Genomic DNA, 23,472 nt, shown 5'->3' with positions numbered 1-23,472 from the left:
ACGGCCATTATCAACAAAACAGAAAATGACAAGTGCTGGAGAGGACGCGGAGAAAGAGGCACACTTATCCACTGTTGGTGGGAATGTCAAATGGTGCAACCACTGTGGAAGGCAGTTTGGCGGTTCCTCAAAAAGCTGAATATAGAATTGCCATACGACCCAGCAATACCATTGCTGGGAATATACTCAAAGGAATTAAGGGCAAAAACTCAAACGGACATTTGCACACCAATGTTTATAGCAGCGTTATTTACAATTGCAAAGAGATGGAAACAGCCAAAATGTCCATCAACAGACGAGTGGCTAAACAAACTGTGGTATATACATACGATGGAATACTATGCAGCTTTAAGACAGGATAAACTTATGAAGCATGTAATAACATGGATGGACCTAGAGAACATTATGCTGAGTGAGTCTAGCCAAAAACTAAAAGACAAATACTGTATGGTCCCACTGATGTGAACCGACATTCGAGAATAAACTTGGAATACGTCATTGGTAACAGAGTCCAGCAGGAGTTAGAAACAGGGTAAGATAATGGGCAATTGGAGCTGAAGGGATACAGACTGTGCAGCAGGACTAGATACAAAAACACTAAAATGGACAACACAATAATACCTAATTGTAAAGTAATCACGTTAAAACACTGAATGAAGCTGCATCTGAGCTATAGGTTTTTGTTGTTGTTGTTGTTGTGTTTTTTGTTTTTTGTTTGTTTTTGTCTGTCTGATTGGTTTTTTTTGCTTTTTTTTTTTTACTATTATTATTACTTTTATTTTTTTCTCTATATTAACATTCTATATCTTTTTCTGTTGTGTTGCTAGTTCTTCTAAACCGATGCAAATGTACTAAGAAACGATGATCATGCATCTATGTGATGATGTTAAGAATTACTGATTGCATATGTAGAATGGTATGATTTCTAAATGTTGGGTTAATTTCTTTTTTTTCTTTTTTCCGTTAATTAATAAAAAAAAAAAAGAATAAATCCCATTTACAATATCAACTAAAAGAATCAAATATCTAAGAAGAAATTTAACCAAGGATGTAAAGGAACTTTTCTTCCATTGGTCTCAAAGAGTATGTGTGGTTCTAAAATATAGACACTGTCTTCCTTACCAAGAAATAATAATCACCACTCGGACTTAACGTGTCTGCTCTAAAAGCTTACAATCTAGGCCCCTGTTTTCTTACAAGGATTTTCTAAAGGTAACCATACCATTGTTGTTCTTTTGTTTCTGGCTTATTTTGTCTCACCACGTTTGGCCCACATGTTCATTCACATTGTTGCTACTAAGTTTTTAAATCAGGAAGTGTGAATCTTCCAGATGTGTTCTTCTTTTTCATGATGATTTTGTCTATTCAGGGCCCCTTGCCCTTTCATATAAATTTGATGATTGACTTTTCCATTTCTGCAATGAAGGCTATTGGGAGTTTAACTGGGATTGCATTGACTCTACAGATCACTCTGGGTAGAACTGATATGTTAACAGTGGTATTTCAATTCATGCACAAAGGATGTCCTTCCATTTATTTACGTCTTTGATTTCCTTCAGCAGTGTTTTGTAGTTTTCTAGTTATAAGTCCTTTACATCCTCGTTTAAATTTGTTCTTAGATATTTGATTCTTTTAGTTGATATTATAAATGGAATTTTATTCTTGATTCCTGTTTAGATTGTTCATTTCTAGTATATAGAGACATTACTTATTTTTTAATGTTGGATCTTGAACACCACCACTTGGCTAGCTCACATTTATTAGCTCTGGTAGCTTTGTTGTGAATTTTTCAGGATTTTCCACAACAAAGCTACAGAGCTAATAAATATCAATTTTACCCAAAGATTCATTTAATCTGGAACTGAAATTTTCTGTACTGCATAATCTAATTCAATCTATCTGTATAGCTCATTTGAACAAATGAAACACAGGAAGCACAGAATAAGAAAGATGTCCTTTAATCCTGTATAGATTATTGATATGCCTGGAAACATCCTACAGTATATTAAGCAGATAATCAAAAAGTATTGGCAAAGTCCCATGAGGGAGGGAAGAAATAATATGGAACTATTAAACCTTACCATCAGGGAATTCCCTGATACTGTGTCAAACTTTAGGGATACCCAAATCAATAGGCCATGACCTCGATCATCAGGCTTACTCTTGTGACGCTTATGTAAGTAGTGGAGAAGCTTAGACTACCTATAGAGTGACTTCTGAAGGACCTCTTTTGTGGCTCAGATGTGGCCTCAGTCTCTCTAAGCTCAACTCTGCAAGTGAAATCACTGTCCTCCCTTCTACGTGGTCAATTGACATCCAGGGGTGAAAGTCTCCCTGGTGACATGGGAGAGGACTCCCAGGGATGAATCCAGTCCTAGCACCATGGGATCAACAATTCCCTCCTGACCAAAAGGGGAAAAGAAGTATAATTAATAAAGTATCAGTGGCAGAGAGAGTTCAAATAGAGTCAAGAGGCTACTCTGGAGGCTGCTCTTACACAAGCTTCAGGTAGACCTTGCTACCTATCATAACCTGCTAACCCCTAACCAGGACCATTCCAGCCAATCCTAAAGAGCACCTAGGGCAATATATTAAGATTTCATAAGGGTTCCAGGCACTAGAGTAACTTATAAACTTCAGATGGGTCCCTGGTCCAGATAAGTCCTGAAACCTAGCCCAGCTTCTCCAGAGCATCAGGTAGTTCCATCTTCCTACCCCATATTAGTGACAGAACCTTTCGATATGAAAACGTTAGAATGGTCATAACCCAAACACTCCTAAAGAAAGGGATGGAAAGATCAAAGATGAGAGTGGAGTTATACAGAGAAGACAGGATTTAACAAATGAATATGAATGCTGAATCATTAAATCGATATCTCTTTTAGTCTCCAGTAATTTAGAGCAGATAGAAGTAAAAACCTAAAATTGTGGAGTTATAACCCACGTCAAACCCTGAAATATGTTCTGCAACTAATTGTGGTACTGTGCTGCAACTAATTGTGGTACTGTGCTTTGAAATCTATAGCTTCTTTGTATATATGTTATTTTTCACAAAAAACAAAAAAGAAGGAAAAAAGTCTATTGTGATGATAAAAAAATATTTAAGCCCTCTAGCTTCCTACATTCTGGAGCAAGTATAAGGAAAAATATGAGAGGAACATATGGTAGCCCACAACAAACTCTGGGATCTGTCCTGTAACTACCTGTTGAAGAGTGTTTTGAAAACTATTGCTTTTTATTTCTTTGCTTTGTATATATGTTATACTATACAATAAAAAAGTTAAAAAAAAAAAAAACTTAGTAGAAAGCTAAAGCAATCAAAACAACCTGGTATTAGCACAAGGAGAGATATATAGACCAATGAAATAGAACTTAGACTTCAGAAATCAACCCTTACATCTATGGTCAATTGATTTTTCATAAGTCCACCCAATGGGGGAAGAATAGTTTCTTCAACAAATGATGCTGGAGAAATTAGAGATCCATATTTAAAAGAATGAAGGTGGACCCCTACCCTCATACCCTATTAAAAAATCAACTCAAAATGGATCAAAGACCTAAATATAAGAATCAGAACACTAAAATTACTAGAAAAAAACAAAGAAGCATCTTAGGACCTTGTTTTAGGCAATGCTTTTTAGACCTTATACCAAAAGCACCAGCACGAAATAAAAAAATAGATTAATGGGACCTCATGAAAATTAAAACCCTGTGCACTGTAGGACTTCATCACAAAAGTAAAAAGTCAACTTACAGACAGGAGAAAACATTTGATAACCATATATCCAGTAAGGGTTTAGTATCCAGAGTATATAAAGAAATCCTATAACTTAAAGACAAAAACACAAACAACCCAATTAACAAATGGGAAAAGACTTGAATAGATTTTTTTTCCAAAGAAGATACACAAAAGGGCAAAAAATACATGAAAAGATGCTCAACATCATTATTCATCAGGAAAATGCAGATCAAAATGATGAGATACCCTTCAAACCCATCAGGATGGGTATTATTAAAAAGAAAACAAAATAAGACGTGTTAGGGCAGATGTGGATAAATAGGAGCACTCATACATTTTTGATGGGAATGTAAAATGGTGCAACAGCTTTGGAAAATAGTTTGGTGGTTAATCAGAATGCTAAGAATTCCCAGTCATCCTATTCCTGGGGATATTCCCAAGCGAACTGAAAGCAGGATCTCAAATAGATATTTGCACAACAATGTTCACAGTGTTATTATTCACAATTGTCAAAAGATGGATGCAACTGAAATGCCCATTAGCTGCCAAATGGATAAACAAAATGTTATACACATAAATGGAATATTATTCAGTCGTCAAAAAAGAATGAAGTTCTAATACATGCGCCATCATGGATGAACCATAAAGACATCATACTGGGTGAAATAAGTCAGACACAAAAGGACAAAAACTGTATGATCTCATGGACATTAAATAATTAGAATAAGCAAATTCATAGAGTCAGAATCTAGAATACAGGTTACCAGGGGCTAGGATGGGGACAGGGAACAGGCAGTTAAAGCTTAAGAGGTACAGAATTTCTGTTTGGGGAGACGGAAAAGTTTTGGTAATGGAGGTGATAATGGTGGCACAACATTGTAAATGTAATTAACACCACATTAATTATAATCAAATTATAGATTTGATTGTGGATGGGAGAAATTTTTGGTAGTATATATGCTACTAGAATAAAAAAATCTTTTAAAGCAACAACATAGGACTGTACAACACCATCAACAAACCATAACATAAACTATGAACTATAGTTAATATTACAATTATAATAATATTCTTTCATCAATTGTTAACAAAGGAACTACACTAATGCAAAGTGTTAATAAGAGGGAAAACCGTGTGGGGGGTAGTATTGGGAATTCTGTATTTTCTGCATGATTTTTCTGTAAACCTACAACATCTTTAATAAAAAAATAAAGATGTAGTAAGAGGTCAAATGGTGTGTTTGAGGGGGTACATGGAACTAAATGTTTTTAGACAGATTTTTCTGTAAACCTACAACTTTTCTTTTAAAAATTTATTTAATTGCAATGTGAAAAGATTCAAATAATTCAAAAGAAGGAAAAGAAGAAGATAAACAGCAGAAAGAAATAGAAAACAAACAATAAAATGGTAGATCTAAATCCAAAACATCAATAATTTCATTTCACATAAATCATCAAAATATACAAGTTGAAAGTTAGAAACTATTATATTGAAAAAAAGTAAAATTCAACTACGTATGTTGCCACATGAAATCTGAAATCTACTTTAATGCTGAATGAAGCTGAATATGAGTATAATTGAGAGAGAAGGGCTGGGCGGGGGGCATGCATGTAACCAGAAGGTCCACTGAATATAACAAAGGTATTATGCTAAAACTAAATGTCAACAGGGGGAGGGCATTGGGAAGGAGTATGGATTCCTTGTGGAAGAAAAGGAATACTCTTCATATAAATTATGGTGGTGAAGTCATGTCTATATACTCAGGGTGGATTGTATGATGTGTGAATAAAACAGTTTTAAAATGAACAGAGCAAAAAAAAAAGAAAAAAGGGTGCACGGGTGGTTCTGTGGTAGAATGCTCGCCTTCCATGCATGGTAGAAACACATCACAACGTAGGTGGACATTTTCCTCAGGCTCTTGAAGAAAGTGCTCCTTTACCCTTTCCTCCCCCCACATCCTCTTCCCCGTCATCTGTCCCCCTCCCTCCTTTACAATAAACCCCTTTCAAACTCAGCTTGCCGCATGGTTATGAGTGTTGGACCGAACCACCCCAATTTGTTCTAACAATAGGACTAAGATAAATCAGATTAAAGGGTAAAGGATGATATCGTCCATATTTTAAAACTTCAACTTCTGTGTGAGACTAAAGGGAGGATGTTTATTTGGTGCAAAATTTATATTCTGGGTTGCAGTTCCTAATTTAACTTGTATGGTCAGTTTAGTTAAACACTATAAGTACATGGAATCTTGAATAAGGCAAGAGTTTTGTTGGTTGGTCCAGGTTGGTGTGATGCCCCGATTTATCTCAGAGTAATTTGGGCAGTGAATAAAAAAGTATTTGCAAAGACCCTTGGGTGATTGGGGAGAAAGGAGGAAATATTCAACTTCCCCATTTGGAGAATTCCTGATATTCTCTCAAGAGGTAGGGACAATCAAATTTATAGGTTGAGCCCTGGATCTTGAGTTTCACCCCTGTGAAACTTATTCCTGCAAAGGATAGGCTAAGCCTACTCAAAATTAGGCCTAAGAGTCACCGTCAGAGAACCTCTTTTGTTGCTCAGATGTGGCCTCTCTCTCTGAGCCAATTGGCAAGTGAACTCATTGCCCTCTCTCTTATGTAGGACATGACTCCCAGGGGTGTAAATCTCCCTGGCATTGGAGGTGCAAGGGTGGTTCAGTGGTAGAATTCTCACCTGCCATGCGGGAGACCCGGGTTCGATTCCTGGCCCATGCACTACCACCTGCCCCTAAAAATTCAACAAATGGTGCTGCAACAATGGGATAGTAACATGGAAAAAAGATGAAATGTGACCCCCACCATACAGGATACAAAAAAAAAGGGAGAAAATCTCCCTGGAAACATGGGATAGAAATCCCAGGATGAGCTGGGACCAGCATCAAGAGATTGAGAAATCCTTCTTGACCAAAAGGGGGAAGAGAGAAATGAAACTAAAGTTTCAGAGGCTGAGGGATTTCAAAAAGAGTCGAGAGGTTATCCTGGAGGTTATTCTTCTGCATTATATACATATTCCCTTTAGTTTATGGTGTATTGGAGTGGCTGGAGGGAAGTAGCTGAGACTGTTGCTTGATTCTTGAAGAAATTATAGAGATACAGCTTTTACAGTTTGACTATATGATTGTGAAAACCTTGTGTCTGATGCTCCTTTTATGCAGGATATGGACAGATGAGTAAAAAAATATGGATAAAATAAATAAATAATAGGGGGACAAAGGGTAAAATAAATTGGGTAGATGGAAGACTAGTGGTCAATGAGAGGGAGGGGTAAGGGATATGGCACGTATGAGTTTTTTCTTTTTTCTTATTTCTTTTTCTGGTGTGATGCAAATGTTCAAAAAAATGATCATGGTGATGGATACACAACTATGTGATGATACTGTAAGCCACTAATTATGCACCCTGTAAGGAATGTATATGTGTGATGATTTATCAATAAAAATATTTAAAGGAAAGAAAAAAGAAATCTGCTTTAAATATAATGATATAGGGAAGTTAAAAGTAACAGGAGGGGAAAAAGATATGAAAATCAACCAATCTAAAGAAATGTGGATTTAAACAATGTAGACTTCAGAGGAGAAAATATAATGGAATAAAGTGGATCAATTAATTACCTAATGATTAAAGGGTCAATTCACCTAAGACGACAGGATAATCCTAATTGTGCATGCGCCTATTAAGAGAGCTTCAGAATACATGAAGCAAAAACTGATAGAACTGAAAGGATGAACAGACAAATCTATAATTACAGGTAGACATTTCAACAACCTTCTCTTCAAAACTGATAAAGAAAAAGATAGAAACTCATCAAAGATATGGAAGACAGAAAGCAGATTAATGGTTCTCTGGGAATTGCACAGCAGGAAAAAGTGGAAGGAGAGATGCAAAGGGGTATAAAGAAACTTTTGGGGATAATGTAATTATTTGAAATCTTTATTGTGGTGATTTTTCACTGGCATATACATATGTCAAAACTCATCAAATATGTGCTGTTTATTTTATGTTAATTATACCTCTTAAAGCTATTAAAGGAAGCAGCATAAATTATCAAGGAGAAGACTGACACATTTGAAAATACTAATATTGACATCCTCAACAAATTAGAAATTACCATAAACAAAGTAAAAAAGATAGGCCACAGATTGGGAGAAGATATCTGCAATATCAGATATAAGTATCAGATATCTGATAACAGGTCTCAAACGCAGAACACTTAAAGGATATGAAGTCTATTAGAATACAAAGAAATGCACAAAAGAAAATATACTAGTTGCTTATACTTTCAATATTCAGAGAGTGAACTTTTTGGTATATTTCCTTTCAGTTACTTTCTATGTATTTTTTACATGGGCTAATTAAAAAAGATAAAGGAACATGTTAAATAACACCATAGGAACACAATCAGTTAAATCTAGTATGTAGGAGATTGCATAATACAAATCACCTACATTCTCACCAAAAATAAATGGTGTCTAGTTTAGGTTTCCAAAGAAGCAGGGAAACAATATAGGAGGACTGGGAAAAGTGAAACAGAGAAGGAGGGAAAGCCAGTTCAAAGTATCTTACTGATCTGGTAACCACTATAGACAACTGGGGTTCCATTCCCCTTGGGACCCACTGAGAAACCATGTATATGTGCCTTAGAATTGTCCATACAGGAGAATCCACCCACCAATTCCCAAAAAAGGGTGTTAACTACTTTGTACCTCTAAATGTGTACATGTGCAACATGGCTGAGTGAGTTCCTGCAGGTGTCCCATGCTGTAGCAGGAGAGATGCCCCAAAGCAGAGAGCAAGAAATACATAGTGTAGCTGAAGTTTGGTCCTGCCAGGCTCCATTTTTGCACAGCTAATTGGTAAAGCAATAACCTGAGCCTAAAGGTCAGCTAAGAGATGTGAGACCTAATATGTATCATGTATAAATGGCAAGAAAAATAAAAAGAGAAAAACTATTTTGATTAAGAAAAATTTAAGAATCATCTCAGAAAGAAGCCAGCAAATTGACAGGAACTGTATGGAACTGCTGGGGGGATATCAGTGAATGGAGAGATACTGTACACCAGTCTGGACCAGGTAGAACAGCTGAGATCCCACACAGGATTGTAAATCTCACAAGCAGCACAGGCCAGCACCCCTGGAAGGTAGTTTGGCAGTTTCTCAGGAAGCTAACTATAGAACTGCCATATGATTCAGCAATCCCACTACTAGATATATACTCAGAGGAACTGAAGGCAAGGAAACAAATGGACATTTGCACACCAATGTTTATAGAAACATTATTTACGACTGCCAAGAGACAGAAACAGTACATATGTCCTTCAATGGAGGAGTGGCTAAACAAGCTACGGTATATATATGTATGGAATATTAAGCAACTGTACACGATGGAATATTAAGCAACTGTACAGAATAAAGTCATGAAGCATGTAACAACGCGGATGAACCTTGAGGACAATATGCTGAGTGAAATTAACCGGAAACAAAAAGACAAATACTATATGGTTAAGAACTAACATTAATGAGTAGACTGTGAGAACTGAAGTTAAGAACACAGGTATCATTAGAACATTGGAAAAAAAAAAAGAACACAGGTATCAGAAGATAGAAATAATGTAGAGATTGGGCATTTGGTGCTGAAGGGATACAGATTATGCAAAAGGACTGATTGTAAAAATTCAGAAATGAAAAGCACAATACTACCTGATGGTAGCACAATAATATAAGTACACTGAATGAACCTGAGTGTGAGTATGATTAAGAAAGAAGGGCTAGGGGCACGAATGAAACCAGAAGGAAATACAGAGATAAAGACTGAGACAGTATAACTTAGGAATGCCTAGAGTGGTCAATGATGGTGATTACATGTACAAATATAAAAAACGTTTTGGTATGAGGGAGAACAAATGAATGTCAATGATCAAGGTGTTGAAAATGGATGGTAAGCAGGATAAAGTACAATTAATGCAAGCTAAGGTCTATAGTCAACAGTAACATTGCAGCATGCTTCCACTGAATGTAACAAAGGCATTATGCCAAAACTAAATGTCAACAGGTGGGGGGCATGCAGAAGGGGCATGGATTCTTTGTGAAAGAAAAGGAAATGTCTTCACACAGATTATAGCAGTGAAGGCACGTCTATTTATATAAGTTGGATTGTATGATGTGCAAACAAAACCATTTAAAAAATGAACAGAGAGAAATAAGTACTAGAGAAAATCCAGAGAAAGATGTGTACCTATTCACTGTTGGTAGGGAAACTGAGAGGAGCAGCCCCTCCAGAAGGCAGTCAGTGTGGTGGTTTCACAGGAGACTGGGAGTGAGCCTACCATGAAATCCTGCCACCCAGTTGCTCCCCATATACCTGGAAGAACTGAATGTGGGGACACAAATGGACATTTGAACACTGGTGTTTATGGCGGCAGTGTTCACAATTTGCAATGGATGGAGGTGGCCTAAGGGTACAATGACTGAGGGAAGATAGAGGAAACCTTAGTGTATACATACAAGGGACTATTGAGTAGCCGCAAGAAGGAATGAAGTTGTGAGGCGCACAACTAGGAGAATGAACCTAAAGGACTGCATGTTGAATGAAATGTCAGAAACTAAAAGACAATATTATCATGCCTCACTCACGGGTACTAACTAGAATATACAAATCTGGTGACTGAAGTCAAGAGGATGGGTTATCAGGTTGGGGCCTACTGTAAAGGGTCCTAGATTGTAAGCTCTTACAGCAGTCACATATATTCACAAGTTGCAACTGTTGTTTCTAAATTCTGAGATAATGAGCTGTTTGTACATACCCTGGTTGTTCCCAGAAACTTTGGGTATTTATGTGACACCTGAGACTCAGAGTTAGAACTCTGAGGCTAGGAAAGTCAACATTACCCCATATAGGAACTGTTTAAAAAGGTGAAAAAGGGATCAGACTTCAACTAGACATATGAATAAAACTGATCTGGATAAGATTAAGGTATATCAGAATACAGGGTGAAGGATGATATTGTCCATATCTTAAAACTTCAACTTCTGTGTGAGACCAAAGGGAGAGATGTTTATTTGGTTTAAAATTTATACATACATACATACATAATTTTTTTTTTTTGTATGCTGTATGGCAGGGTCACATTTCATTCCTTTTCCATGTAAGTATCCCATTATTGCAGCTCCATTTTGCTGAAATTTTTGTTTGTTAGTTTTTGTTGGTTTGGGAAGTTCATGGGCCAGGAATCAAACCCGGGTCTCCCAAAGGGGAAAAATTCAACTTCCCCAAGTGGAGAATTCTTGATATTCTCACAAGCAATGGGGACAACCAAAGCAACAGGCTCAGCCTCCAATCTTGGGGTTTGTTCATATAAAACTCAACCCTGCAAAGGATAGGCTAAGCCTACTTAAAATTAGGCCTAAGAGTCACCCCCAAGAGAACCTTTTTTGTTGCTCAGATGTGGCCTCTCTCTCTCAGCCAACATGACAAGCAAACTCACTGCCCTCCCTCTCTCTATGTGGGACATGACTCCCAGGGGTGTAGACCTTCCTGGCAATGTGGAACAGAAATCCTAGAATAAGCTGGGACTCAGCATCAAGGGATTGAGAAAACCTTCTCGACCAAAAGGGAGAAGAGAGAAATGAGATGAAATAAAGTGTCAATGGCTGAGACATTCCAAACAGAGTCGAAAGGTTATCCTGAAGGTTATTCTTATGCATAATATAGATATCACCTTTTTAGTTAAGGTGTAATGGAGAGGCTGGAGGGAACTGCCTGAAAATGTAGAGCTGTGTTCCAGTAGCCACGTTCTTTGAAGATGATTATATAATGATATAGCTTTCGCAATGTGACTGCGTAATTGTGAAAACCTTGTGTCTGATGCTCCTTTTATCTACAGATGAGTAAAATATATGGATTAAAAATAAATAAATAATGGGGGAACAAATGTTAAATTTAGTAGATTGAAATGCTAGTGATCAATGAAAGGGAGGGGTAAGGGATACGGTATGTATGAATATTTTTCTGTTTTTTATTTCTTTTTCTGAATTGATGCAAATGTTCTAAGAAATGATCATGATGATGAATATACAACTATGTGATGATATTGTGAGTTACTGATTATATATGCAGAATAGAATGATCATATGGTAAGAATGTGTTTGTACATTGGTATGTAAATAAATAAAAAAAACCAAAACAAAAAACAAAGAAAACCCCGCGGTCTCCCACATGGCAGGCGAGAATTCTACCACTGAATAACCCTCATCCCCGCCTCCCCCAAAATTTATATTTTGTGTAGTGCATTACCTAATTTAATTTGTATGGTCAGCTTAGTTGAACACCATAAGTACATGGAATCTTGAATAGGAAATAAGATCTTGTTGATTTGTCCAGGTTAGTATGATGACCCAATATATCCCAGAGTAATGTGGGTAGTGAATAAAAAAGTACTTCCAAAGTCTCCTTGGAGGACTAGGGAGAAAGAAGGAAATATTCAAGTTCCCCATTTGGGGAATTCCTGATATTCTCTCAAGCAGTGGGGACAACCAAATCAACAGGCTGAGCCCTTGATTCTGGGTTTCGCCCCTATGAAACTTATTCCTGCAAAGAATAAGCTAAGCCTACCTATTATTATGTCTAAGAGTCAACCCCAGAAAACCTCTTTTATTGCTCAGATGTGGCCTCTCTCTCTAAGCCAATTTGGTAGGCGAACTCACTGCCCTCCCCAAAACATGGGACATCACGTCCACGGGTGTAAATCTCCCTGGCAACACAGGAGAGAACTCCCAGGATGAGCTGAGACCCTCATTATGGGATTTAGAAAGACTTCTGGACCAAAAGGGGGAAGAGAGAAATGAGACAAAATAAAGTTTCAGGGGCTGAGGGATTTCAGAGTCAAGAGATTGTTACCCTGGATGTTATTCTTATGCATTATATAGACATCCCTTTTTAGTCTTGGTGTATTGGAGTAACTGGAGGGAAGTACCTGAAATTGCTGAGCTGTATTCAAGTAGCCTTGATGCTTGAAGACAACTGTATAACAATATAGTTTTTACAGTGTGACTATATGATTGTGAAAACCTTCTATCTGATGCTCCTTTTATTCAGGGTATGGACAGATGAGTAAAAACATATAGATTAAAAACTAAATAAATAATAAGGGGAATAAGGGGTAAAATAAATTGGGCAGATTGAAATACTAGTGGTCAATGAGAGGGAGAGGTAAGGGGTATGGGATATATGAGTTTTCTCTTTTCTTTTTTTTAATTTCTTTTTCTGGAATGATGTAAGTGTTCTAAAAATGGTGATGAACACACAACTATATGATGACACTGTAAGCCACTGAGTATACACCATGTATGGACTGTATGTGTGTGAAGATTTCTCAATAAAAGTGTTTTTTTTAAAAAAAAATCACCTCAAACAAATGTAATGAGTGGCCATGTTTGGAGGTTGATTTGAAAAAACAATTTTTACACAGGGAAATGTGAACAGTGACTGGATCTCCAATATTAAGATATGACACGTTTTAAAAAACTGTAACCATGGTATTCTGGAAATGCTTTTCTTAAGTCCTTTCAGTGAGACAAACAGAAATATTTAAAGATCAAAATATAATGTCTTGGACTGATTTTAAATAATCTGGGGTAGGAACATATACAGATGAACTAAGACTGGCCATCTGTTGATAACTGTTGAAGCTGAGCGGTGGCTACATATAGATTGATTATATTATTTTCTCTATTTTATCGCTGAAAATTTCCATAGCCAAAAATTTTTAAATATACAGCAAATTTCATACATTTAGAATAATTAATGGTACTACCTAGAATTTTTATTTCTCCTAGAAATATTTAAAGGCTAATAAATGTGGGGAAAACATTATAGACTCCCTGGTTAGAAAATGGCCTGTTTTGTTCCCAAAGCTTAAACTGTGGTATTTCATGCGTCTGTATCTTTGACCATATAATTTACTCACTCTGCCTAATGCCTTTTCCTTCTGTTTTAGTTTGCTAAAGGTGCCAGAATGCAATATACCAGAAATGGGCTGGCTATTATAAAGGAGATTTATTAAGTTACAAGTTTATAGCTCTAAGGCCATAAAAATGTCCAAACTAAGGATCCAGAGAAGGATGCCTTGACTGACCAAAAGGCTGATGGCGTTTGGTGTTTCTCTATAACATGGGAAGGCATATGGTGATGCCTGCTAGCTTTCTCTCTTGGCTTTCCCAGGGGTATTTTCTTTCTGCAAATCCAAACATTTCTGTCTGTGTTGTCTCTGAGCTTTTTCTAAAATGGTTCCCCTTAAAGGACTCCAATAAGTGGATTAAGACCCACCTTGAATGAGCAGAGATACAACTCCACATAAACCATCTAATCAAAAGGTCCCACCCACAACTTGGTGGGTCACATCTCCATGGAAAACAACTTAATAAAAAAAAATGCCACTCAAACAAAAAGTCTGCCCCCACAAAATTGTATTAGGATTAAAAGAACACGGTTTTACTGGGGTACATAATAGTTTCAAATCAGCACACTCTCCTATATCTGGTGCACTACTATTCATTTTTCAAAACTCAACTCAAATGCCACTTCCTCTGGAAAGGGTTCCCTATACATCCTGAAAGAACTGGTTCCTTCTTAATTTCCTGCTTCTGTACATATACATTCTTAAATTGTTACCCTTAATTTGTAATATTAAGCTCTTTATTTTCTTTCCACATACCTTGTTTATTCAGGTTGTTTTTCTACATGGGACATCTTTCCCATTAATCTTTGCTTGTCTAATGTTTACTCACACTTAGATGTAATCTCTAGAAAGCATTCTCTAATCTAAATTGATCTAAGTACTTCTTCTTTGTATTGCCATAGCACCTTCTGCATAATATTCTTTTACAAATGATTACATTCTTGAAATCACCTGTTAATTTTTCTACCCTCCCCAATAAAGAATAACTTGATAGTAGTCACTTTTATAATGCATTGTCTTCAGGAACATTCTTGCTATATGTACTGATTCTGAGCCAGAGGGGCACAATCTTTTCAACCTCTTAACCTGACTGAGGATTGTCGTTTGGGACTGCAGGCTCTGTTCTTTTATGTCTATGGCCTAACATAATGCCTGGCATTCAATAGCTACACAGTGAATATATTTATTGTATGGACCTATAACACGCAGGCAAAACAACGGAAAGAAACAAAGGAGCATATAACAAAATAAGTATCACAAGCTCATTTTTCACCTAAGCAACTTACTCTCTGGTTGTTTTTCATTGGGTGTTATGGATCGTACGAAATCTTGTGGAGTCATAAAAACTTCAGTTTCACCAGGCTCATTGATTACTTTCAAGGTGGCAAAATAGCGGAAGATTTTATCTGGTGTGGAGTAGGCACGAATCCTATTCTCATATTCCATCACCTAAAATTGGAAATGCAGAGAGTATTACTACATCAAAGCAATGCTCATTGTCATTTATTTCCCATCTTATTTTTTTGTAGAATTTTATTGTATCATTTTTTTTTCTCTAATGGGATTTTTTAAATATTAAAAAAAAAAACTTGAGGAGACTTCCAGGAAGATGTCAGAGCTGGGCAGATGGAAGCCACCTTTGCCCCATGGGACTATATAGGGGACAGGGAGAGAATGACTAGGACTGCCATCCTAGAGGGTGAATGATTGGGCAGGGTGTTCAGGGGGATTTGGGGAGGAGTGAGGCAGGGGAATGGGACAGGGAGTGCGGGATGGGGCATACTGGCAGAGACCCCCAGCAGGGGCCAGTGGTGGCACACAGGAAAGTGCAGTTCAGGTGGGGCTGACCTCCCTTCTCCAGCTTGCCCCAGCTGCTGGGTGGGAAGGCCTCCTGGTTCAGATCCACAGCCAGCAACACTCACAGGGATTGCAGAGGCCTGCCAGTTCTCCGCATGAAGATGCGCCCTCAGGTGCTGGGTGTGGTCATTACTGGGGACAGCGAATAGCTGTCCCATTGGGCGTAGTACTGTGGGTCGGCTGCTTCCCCCTGACCCCAGGTGCTGGTTGGGTCCCGTGACCCAGATGACGGGCCTAGCCATACAGCTGCCGTGGCCAGAGTAGTCTCCTGCTGTACACGCCACCTCCCCAGCAGAGAGGAGATGCCTCAGGAGTGCTGCCTACTGGAGGGATACAGTAAGTGCAGGCAAGCCAACTCCATATCTCCATAGTTTTTTTTTTTTAAATATGGGCAGACACTGGGAATCAAACCTGGGTCTCCAGAATGGCAGGCAAGAATGCTGCCTGCTAAGACACTGTGGCCCACCTTCTCCCTAGGTCTTTAATTCTCTTTATTCTTTTGTCTTTTTTCTCTTTTACCCCTCAATATATCTTTTCTATGTATGTATTCTTTAATAGTAGTAGTATTGCTATTTTTTATTTTTTACTTATATATATTTTATATATTTAAAATTATTGACTTCTTTTTATTTATTATTTTTAATTTTTAAATTATATTTTATTTTATTGCATTTATTTACTTTTTCTTTAATTTTAATTTTTTCCCTTCTGTGGACACTAGGCTGAGTTTATCTTCAATATATCTTGGCATGTCTTCCTCTGACACTGGGACCTAATACTGGTGAAGTGTGTTTTGTGGTTGTTGGTATTTTTTTCATATTTTTATTAACTTAAATTTTTTTGGGGGGTGCATGGGGTCAGGAGTCAAACCTGGGTCTCCCGCATGGTGGGGGGGCATTCGGCCACTAAAGTACCTGTGTACCTCAGCCTAGTTTTTAATAGACCATCAACAAAAATTACACCTCTACATGAACTCCAGACCTTGGTTTGTTGGGAAATTACTTACAAACCAAGTGTAAAAGGAAAACCTCAACATAAAACCTAGTAAATACAAAACTTTAGAACAGCAAAGGAAACCATTCTGCAACATAACCTTATTAAGATAACCAAATGCCTTAAACACAACAGAAAATCATAAAGTCCATTAAGATCCAAGAAATGGCCCAGCCAAATGATAAAATCAAAACTTCAGAGGGGACATAGAATGTGGAACTATTCAAGAGTATTTATAGACATTAGGAAGATACTAGAAGAGCATAAAGAATAATTTTGGACAAATAAACAAAAAGGGCAGATCTCACAGAAATAAAAGATAGAGTAGAACAAATCAGAAATATACAAGAGATACATGATAGCATATTTAAAGAAACAGAAGGAAGAATAAGTGAGCTAGAAGACAGAACAATTGAACTAGAGCACATGGAAGAAAAAATGACAAGAAAGATGGAAGAAATGCAACTGGCTCTTAGAGAAATGATGGACAATAAGAGGCGCACAAATACAACCATCATTGGTGTACAAGAAGAAGAGAAGAGTAAAGGACTGAGAAAGTTAGTTGAATACATAATAAGGAAAAACTTCCTGACCCTTATAAAAGACATAAGTATGCAAATCAAAGAGGACCAATGAACTCCAAATAGAATAAATCCAAATAGGCATGCTCCAAGACACATACTAATCAAACTGTCAAATGTTGAAGAGAAGGAGAAAGTCCTGAAAGTAACACAAGAAAAGCAATCTACTACATAAAAGGGAAAATACATAAGAATGACTTAAGGCTACTCAACAGGTACCATGGAAGCAAGAAGGCAGGTGGTATGACATATTTAAGATTCTGAACAAGAAGCACCTTCAGCCAAGCATTCTTCATCCAAGTTATCCTTTAAAATTGAGGGAGAGATTAAAATCTTCAAAAACAAACAAAAATTGAGGGAACTAGTCAACAAGAGACCTGACCTACAAGAAATACTAAAGGGAGGCCTGTCAGCTGAAAAAAAGGACGGGAGAGGTAGATCTGGAGGAAAGCAGAGAATTGAAGAATACGAGTTAACAGTAGTTTAAAGGATAAAAAGAGAAGGAAAAGAATATACAGATTCGACAAATAAAAACTACAGGATAAGATGGTAGAGTCAAGAACTGCTTTTACAGTAATTACTTTGAATGTTAATGGATTAAACACATCAATTAAAAGGTACAGACTGGGAGAATGGATTAAAAAACATAATCCATCTATATGCTGTTTATAAGAGACACATCTTAGACTCAAGGACACAATTAGCTTGAAAGTTAAAAGATGGAAACAAATGTTCCACACAAGTTGTAACCAAAACAAAGCAGGAGTAGCAATATTAATATCAGACAAAATAGATTTTAAATGAAAAGACATAATAATAGAAAAAGAAGGATACTCCATATTAATAAAAGGGAAGATTCACCAAGAGGAAATAGCAATCATAAAGGTATATGCTCCCAATCAAGGAGCTCTAAAGTACATGAGGCAAAACACTGGAAGAGCCGAAGGGAGCTTTAGACATATCAACAGGAATAGTGGGAGACTTCAATACACTACTCTCCATTAGAAACAGAACAACCAGACAGGACCAACAAGGAAACAGAGAACATAAAACAAATGAATTACACCTAAAAGACATATATAGATCATTACAACCTAAAACACCAGAATATACATACTTCTCTAACACACATATGATCCAGGATAGATGATATGCTGGGACACACAGAGTCTTTATAAATTTAAAAAGATTGAAATGATCCAAAGCATTTTGTCTGGTCACAATGGAACAAAGCTGGAAATTAACAGTTACCAAAGAACCAGAGCTTTCACAAATATATGGAGAGTAAACAAAACACTCTTAAATAATCAGTGGTTCAGGGAAGAACTTGGTAGAGAAATAGGTGAATATCTAGAGACAAATGGTGATGAGAATACAACATATCAAAACTTACAGGACGCAGCAAAGACAATGTCAAGAGGGAAATTTATTGCTCTAAATATCTATATTAAAAAACAAGAACTAACAAAATTTGAGGATTCAACTGCTTACCTGGAAAATTCAGAGAAAGAGTAGCAAACTAACCCCAAAGTAAATAAGAGAAAAGAAATAACAAAGATTAAAACAGAAACAAACTGCAGAACAATAAAATAATAGAAAGAATCAACACCATCAAAAGTTGGTTCTTTGAGGAAAATCAAAAAAATTGATGGACCCCTAGCTAGACTAACAAAGAAAAAAAGAGAAATGATGCAAATAAATAAAATCAGAAATGAGATAGGTCTCATTACCACAGATCATGAAGAAATTTTAAAAATCATAAGATAATATTATGAACAACTACTTGCCACCAAACTAGATATCATACATGAAATGAACAAATTCCTGGAAACACGTGAATTACTTATACTGACTCGAAAAGAAACAGAAGATCTCAAGAAACCAATTACAAGTAGAGAGATTCAATCAGTTACCAAAAATCTTCCCAAAAAGAAAAGCCCAGGACCAGACGGCTTCATGGGTGAATTTTATCAAACATTCCAAAAAGAATTAAAACCAATACTGCTCAAATTCTTCTAAAACACTGAGGAAAAAGGAATGCTACTTAACTCGTTTTATGACGTTAACATCACTCTAATACCAAAATTGGATAAAGATGCTATAAGAAAGGAAACTACAGATCAATGAACTAATGAACACAGCTGCTAAATTCTTAAACATACACTAGCAAAATGAATCCAACAATACATTAAAAGAATTATACATCATCACTAAGTTCGATTTATACCAGGAATGCAAAGGTGGTCCAACATAGGAAAACCAATCAACGTAATACAGCACATTAACAAACAGAAAGGGAAAAATCACATGATCATACTGATTGATGATGAAAAAGCATTCGACAAAATACAACATCCTTTCCTGATAAAAACACTTCAAAAGTTAGGAGTCAAAGAAAACTTTCTCAATATCATAAAGGGCATATATGGAAAACCCATAGCCAGCATCATACTCAATGGTGAAAAACTGAAAGCATTCCCCCTAAGACTGGGAATGAGACAAGAATGTTCATTGTCATCACTATTATTCAACATTGGATTAGAAGCTCTAGCTGGAGCAATTAGACAGGAGAAAGAAATAAAAGGCATCTAAATAGGAAAGGAAGAAGTAAAACTTTCATTATTTGGAAATGACATGCTCCTATACTTAGAAAGCCCTGAAAAACGTACAGCAAAGCAACCTAAGCTAATAAATTCAGCAAAGTGGCAGGATACAAGATTAATGTACAAAAATCAGTACTGTTAGTGTTAAACTCTAAACACAAGAAATGACTTATCTGAGGCAACAATTAAGAAAAAAAATTCCATTCAAAATAGCAACCAGAAGAATCAGGATCTAGGAATAAGCCTAATTACCAAAATTTGCCTAAAAAATGACCTAAACAGATGGCAAGACATTCCACGCTCATGGATAGGAAGGTTGAATGTTGTTAAGATATCAATTCTACTCAAATTGATCTACAGTTTCAATGCAATACCAATCAAAATCCATTTTTTAACAACTTGGAAAAGCTGGTTATCAAATTTATATGGAAGGGAAAGAGACTCCGAATAGCTAAAGATAATCTAAAAAAGAAAAGTGAAGTGGGATGACTATCAGGTCCTGACTTTAAAGCTTACTATAAAGCCACAGTAGTCAAAACACCATGGTATTGTCACAAAGATACAAGTAACAATCAGTGGAACAAAGTCAAGACTGCAGAGATAGACCACCAAATTTATGGTCACTTGAAGTTCGATAAGACCCCAAAATTCAATGAACTGGGACAGAATAGTCTTTCAAATAAACAGGCATAAGAGAATTGGGTATCAAGAGCCAAAAGAAAGAAAGGGGACTCTTATCTTATGCCCTATACAAAAATTAATTCAAAATGGGTTAAAGACCTATGTAAGAGACAGTACCATAAAATGAAGAAAATGCAGGGAAACATCCTCAAGATCTAGTAATAGGAGGCAGCTTCTTAAACTTTACACCAAAAGCACAAGCAGCAAAAGAAAAAAAGACAAATGGAAACTCCTTAAGATCAAGAGCTTCTGTGCCTCAAAAGACTTTGTTAAAAGGTGAAGAAGCAGCCAATTCAGTGAGAGAAAATATTTGGAAATCACATATCAGATAAAAGCTTGATATTCTGTATATATAAAGAAAATATACAGCTCAAAAACAAAAGAAAAAGCAACCCAGTTATAGAATGGGCAGGCAGAATAAGAAGGAGAGATTTTTATCCTGTATAGCCTAATATAATGCCTGGATACATCCCAGAGTATATTAAGCAGATAATCAAAAAGTATTGGCAAAGCCCTTGAAGAAAAAATACGGAACTATTAAACTTTATCACTGTGGAAACCCCGGATACTGTGTCAAACATCAGGGACACCCAAATCAATAGGCCAAGCCCTTGATCTTGAGGCTTGCTCTTATGAAACTTAAGGATGTAGCAGATAAGCTTAACCTACCATTAGGCATGCCTAAAGTCACATCTGGAGGACTTCTTTTGTTGCTCAGCTGTGGCCTCTCTCTCTCTCTAAGCCAAGCTCTCCAAGTAAACTCACTGCCTCCCCACCCAATGTGAGACATGACATCCTGGGGTAAAAGTCACCCTGGCAGCATAGGAGATGACTCCAAGGGATGAGCATGGCCCCAGCACTGTGGGATCAACAATGCCATCCTGACCACAAGGGGGAAAAGAAGTGCAACAAATAAGGTATTGATGGTTGAGAGACTTCAAATAGAGTCAAGAGGCTACTCTGGAGGTCACTATTATGCAAGCTTCAGTTAGACATTGATACCTATCCTAGTTTGCCAAACACCAACCAAAAACCATTCCTGCCAATCCTAAAGAATACCTAGGGCATTATAAAAGATTCTACAAAGGTTCCAGGCACTAGGGTAACTTTCCAGAAACCTACAACCTCCAGGTGGGTCCCTGGACTAGATAAGTCCTGAAATGCAGAGGGGCCAGTCTTTTTAGAAAATCAACTAGTTCCACCTCCCATCCCATATTATTGTCAGGTCCTTCCAACATGAAAAAGTTATCATGAGCATAGCCCAAATACCCTTAAAGAGTGGGAGAAAGATCAAAGGTGATGGTGGAGTTAAACAGAAAAGATAGGGTTTAACAAATGAGTATGACTGCTGAATTATTAAATTGATATTTCTTTTAGTTTCCAGTATCTTAGAGCAGCTAGAAGTAAAAACCTAAAACTGTGGAATTATAATCCATACCAAACTGTGAAATCAATTCTACAACTAGTTGTTGCAATGTACTTTGAAATTTATTTTTATACTTGTATATGTTATTTTTCATATATATTTTATAACAGAGAAGATAGGATTTGCTGAATCATTATATTGATATTTCTTTTGGTCTCCAGTGTCTTGGAGCAGCTAGAAGAGAAAAAAAAAAATCTTAGAACTGTAACCCATACCAAACTTTAAAATTTTTTCTATAACTATTTGTTAAAATGGAAAGTTATTGCTTTTTTGTATATGTTAAATTTCCCAATTAAAAAATGTTTTAAAAAAGCATATTATTTATGACTAAAAAATGGGCAGAGAATATGAACAGACATTTTTCTGAAGAGTAGTATATAAGTGTTCAAGGACATGATATATATAACCTATCCTAAAGTGTTCAGAAAAAGGACCCATAAATAGATAAGACAGATAAACACACAGATATAGAATGATATGGCCAATGTGGCAAAATGTTAAAATTGGTGGATCTGGATTTCTGGGGTGACAGGGGTATGTTGGAGTTCTCTGTATGGGGTTTGTATTATTTTTGTAATTGTACTATAAGTTTGAAAGTATTTCAAAGTAAAATGTTAAAATAAAAATAAATAGATAAAAAGTACTGGGAGAGTCCCTTGAGGATCTGAAGGGGTAAAAATATCTATGGAACTATTAAACTTTCTCATCTGGGAAATCACAGGTACCTGCTCAACCACTGGGGACACCAAGAAAATAGACCAAGCCCTGGATTTTGAGCCTTGCTTTTATGAAACTTATTTCTGTAGGGGAGAAGCTAAGAATACCCATAAGGAGGTTTAAGAATTGCTTCCAGGGCCACAGTGGCTAAGCGGCAAGAACGCTTGCCTGCCACACCAAAGGACACAGGTTCGATTCCTGGTGCCTGCCCATGTAAAAAATAAATAAATAAAAGAACTGCTTCCAGGAAGCCTGACTACTGCTCACATGTGGTCTCATTCTCTCTAAACCAAACCCTGCAAGGAAAATTGCTGCCCTCCCCTCTATCTCTATTTGGTACAAGCCATTCAGGGGTGAAAATGGAGTCAAGAGGTTGTTCTAGAAGCTGCTGTTATACAAGATTTGGTTAGACAGTGTTAATTGCCATGGTTTGCTACATCCCAATCAACATCACTCCTGTTGACTATTAAGAACAACCAGGGCTCGAAAGATTTCACGCACTAGGTTTGTCTTCCTGGAATATATAATTTCCAGAGGGATCCTAGGTCAGAAAAATCCTGAAACCCAGAGGGACCAGTCTCTCTTCAGGATTATCAATTCATTACATCTCCCGATTCTGTAGTGTAGGCACCCCTTCTCAACATGAAAAAGTCAGAACGGGCATTCTCCAAAGATCCCTATAGATTGGGAGAAAGATTAAAGGAGAAGGAGACAGTATAACAGAGAAAATGGGATTTGACAAACAAGTATGGCTGCTGAACCACTATATTAAAGTTCCTTCTAGCCTCTAGTGTTTTGGAGCAGCTAGAAGGAAAAAAATCTGAGATGACAGAATGGTAGCCCACGTCAAACTCTGGGATCTATTCTGCAACTACTTGTTAAAATGTGCTTTGAAAATTATT

General features: G+C 36.8%; 1 protein-coding gene across 4 annotated transcripts in view; it reads right to left on the bottom strand.

Annotated features, from left to right (window-relative positions):
- Positions 1-23,472, bottom strand: part of MICU1 (mitochondrial calcium uptake 1) — a 284,544-nt gene that overhangs the window by 196,526 nt on the left and 64,546 nt on the right. For all 4 annotated transcript variants that reach the window (XM_077124976.1, XM_077124978.1, XM_077124977.1 and 1 more), the window contains one exon: positions 14,999-15,161. In XM_077124976.1, the coding sequence (XP_076981091.1) occupies positions 14,999-15,161 (163 nt within the window). The remainder of the gene's footprint in view (positions 1-14,998; positions 15,162-23,472) is intronic.

Source organism: Tamandua tetradactyla, chromosome 13 (genome assembly GCF_023851605.1).
Source record: "Tamandua tetradactyla isolate mTamTet1 chromosome 13, mTamTet1.pri, whole genome shotgun sequence".
NCBI classification, from domain to species: Eukaryota; Metazoa; Chordata; class Mammalia; order Pilosa; family Myrmecophagidae; genus Tamandua; species Tamandua tetradactyla.
The sequence above is the reverse complement of the archived record's forward strand: the minus strand, read 5'-3'. Positions and strand labels throughout refer to the sequence as shown.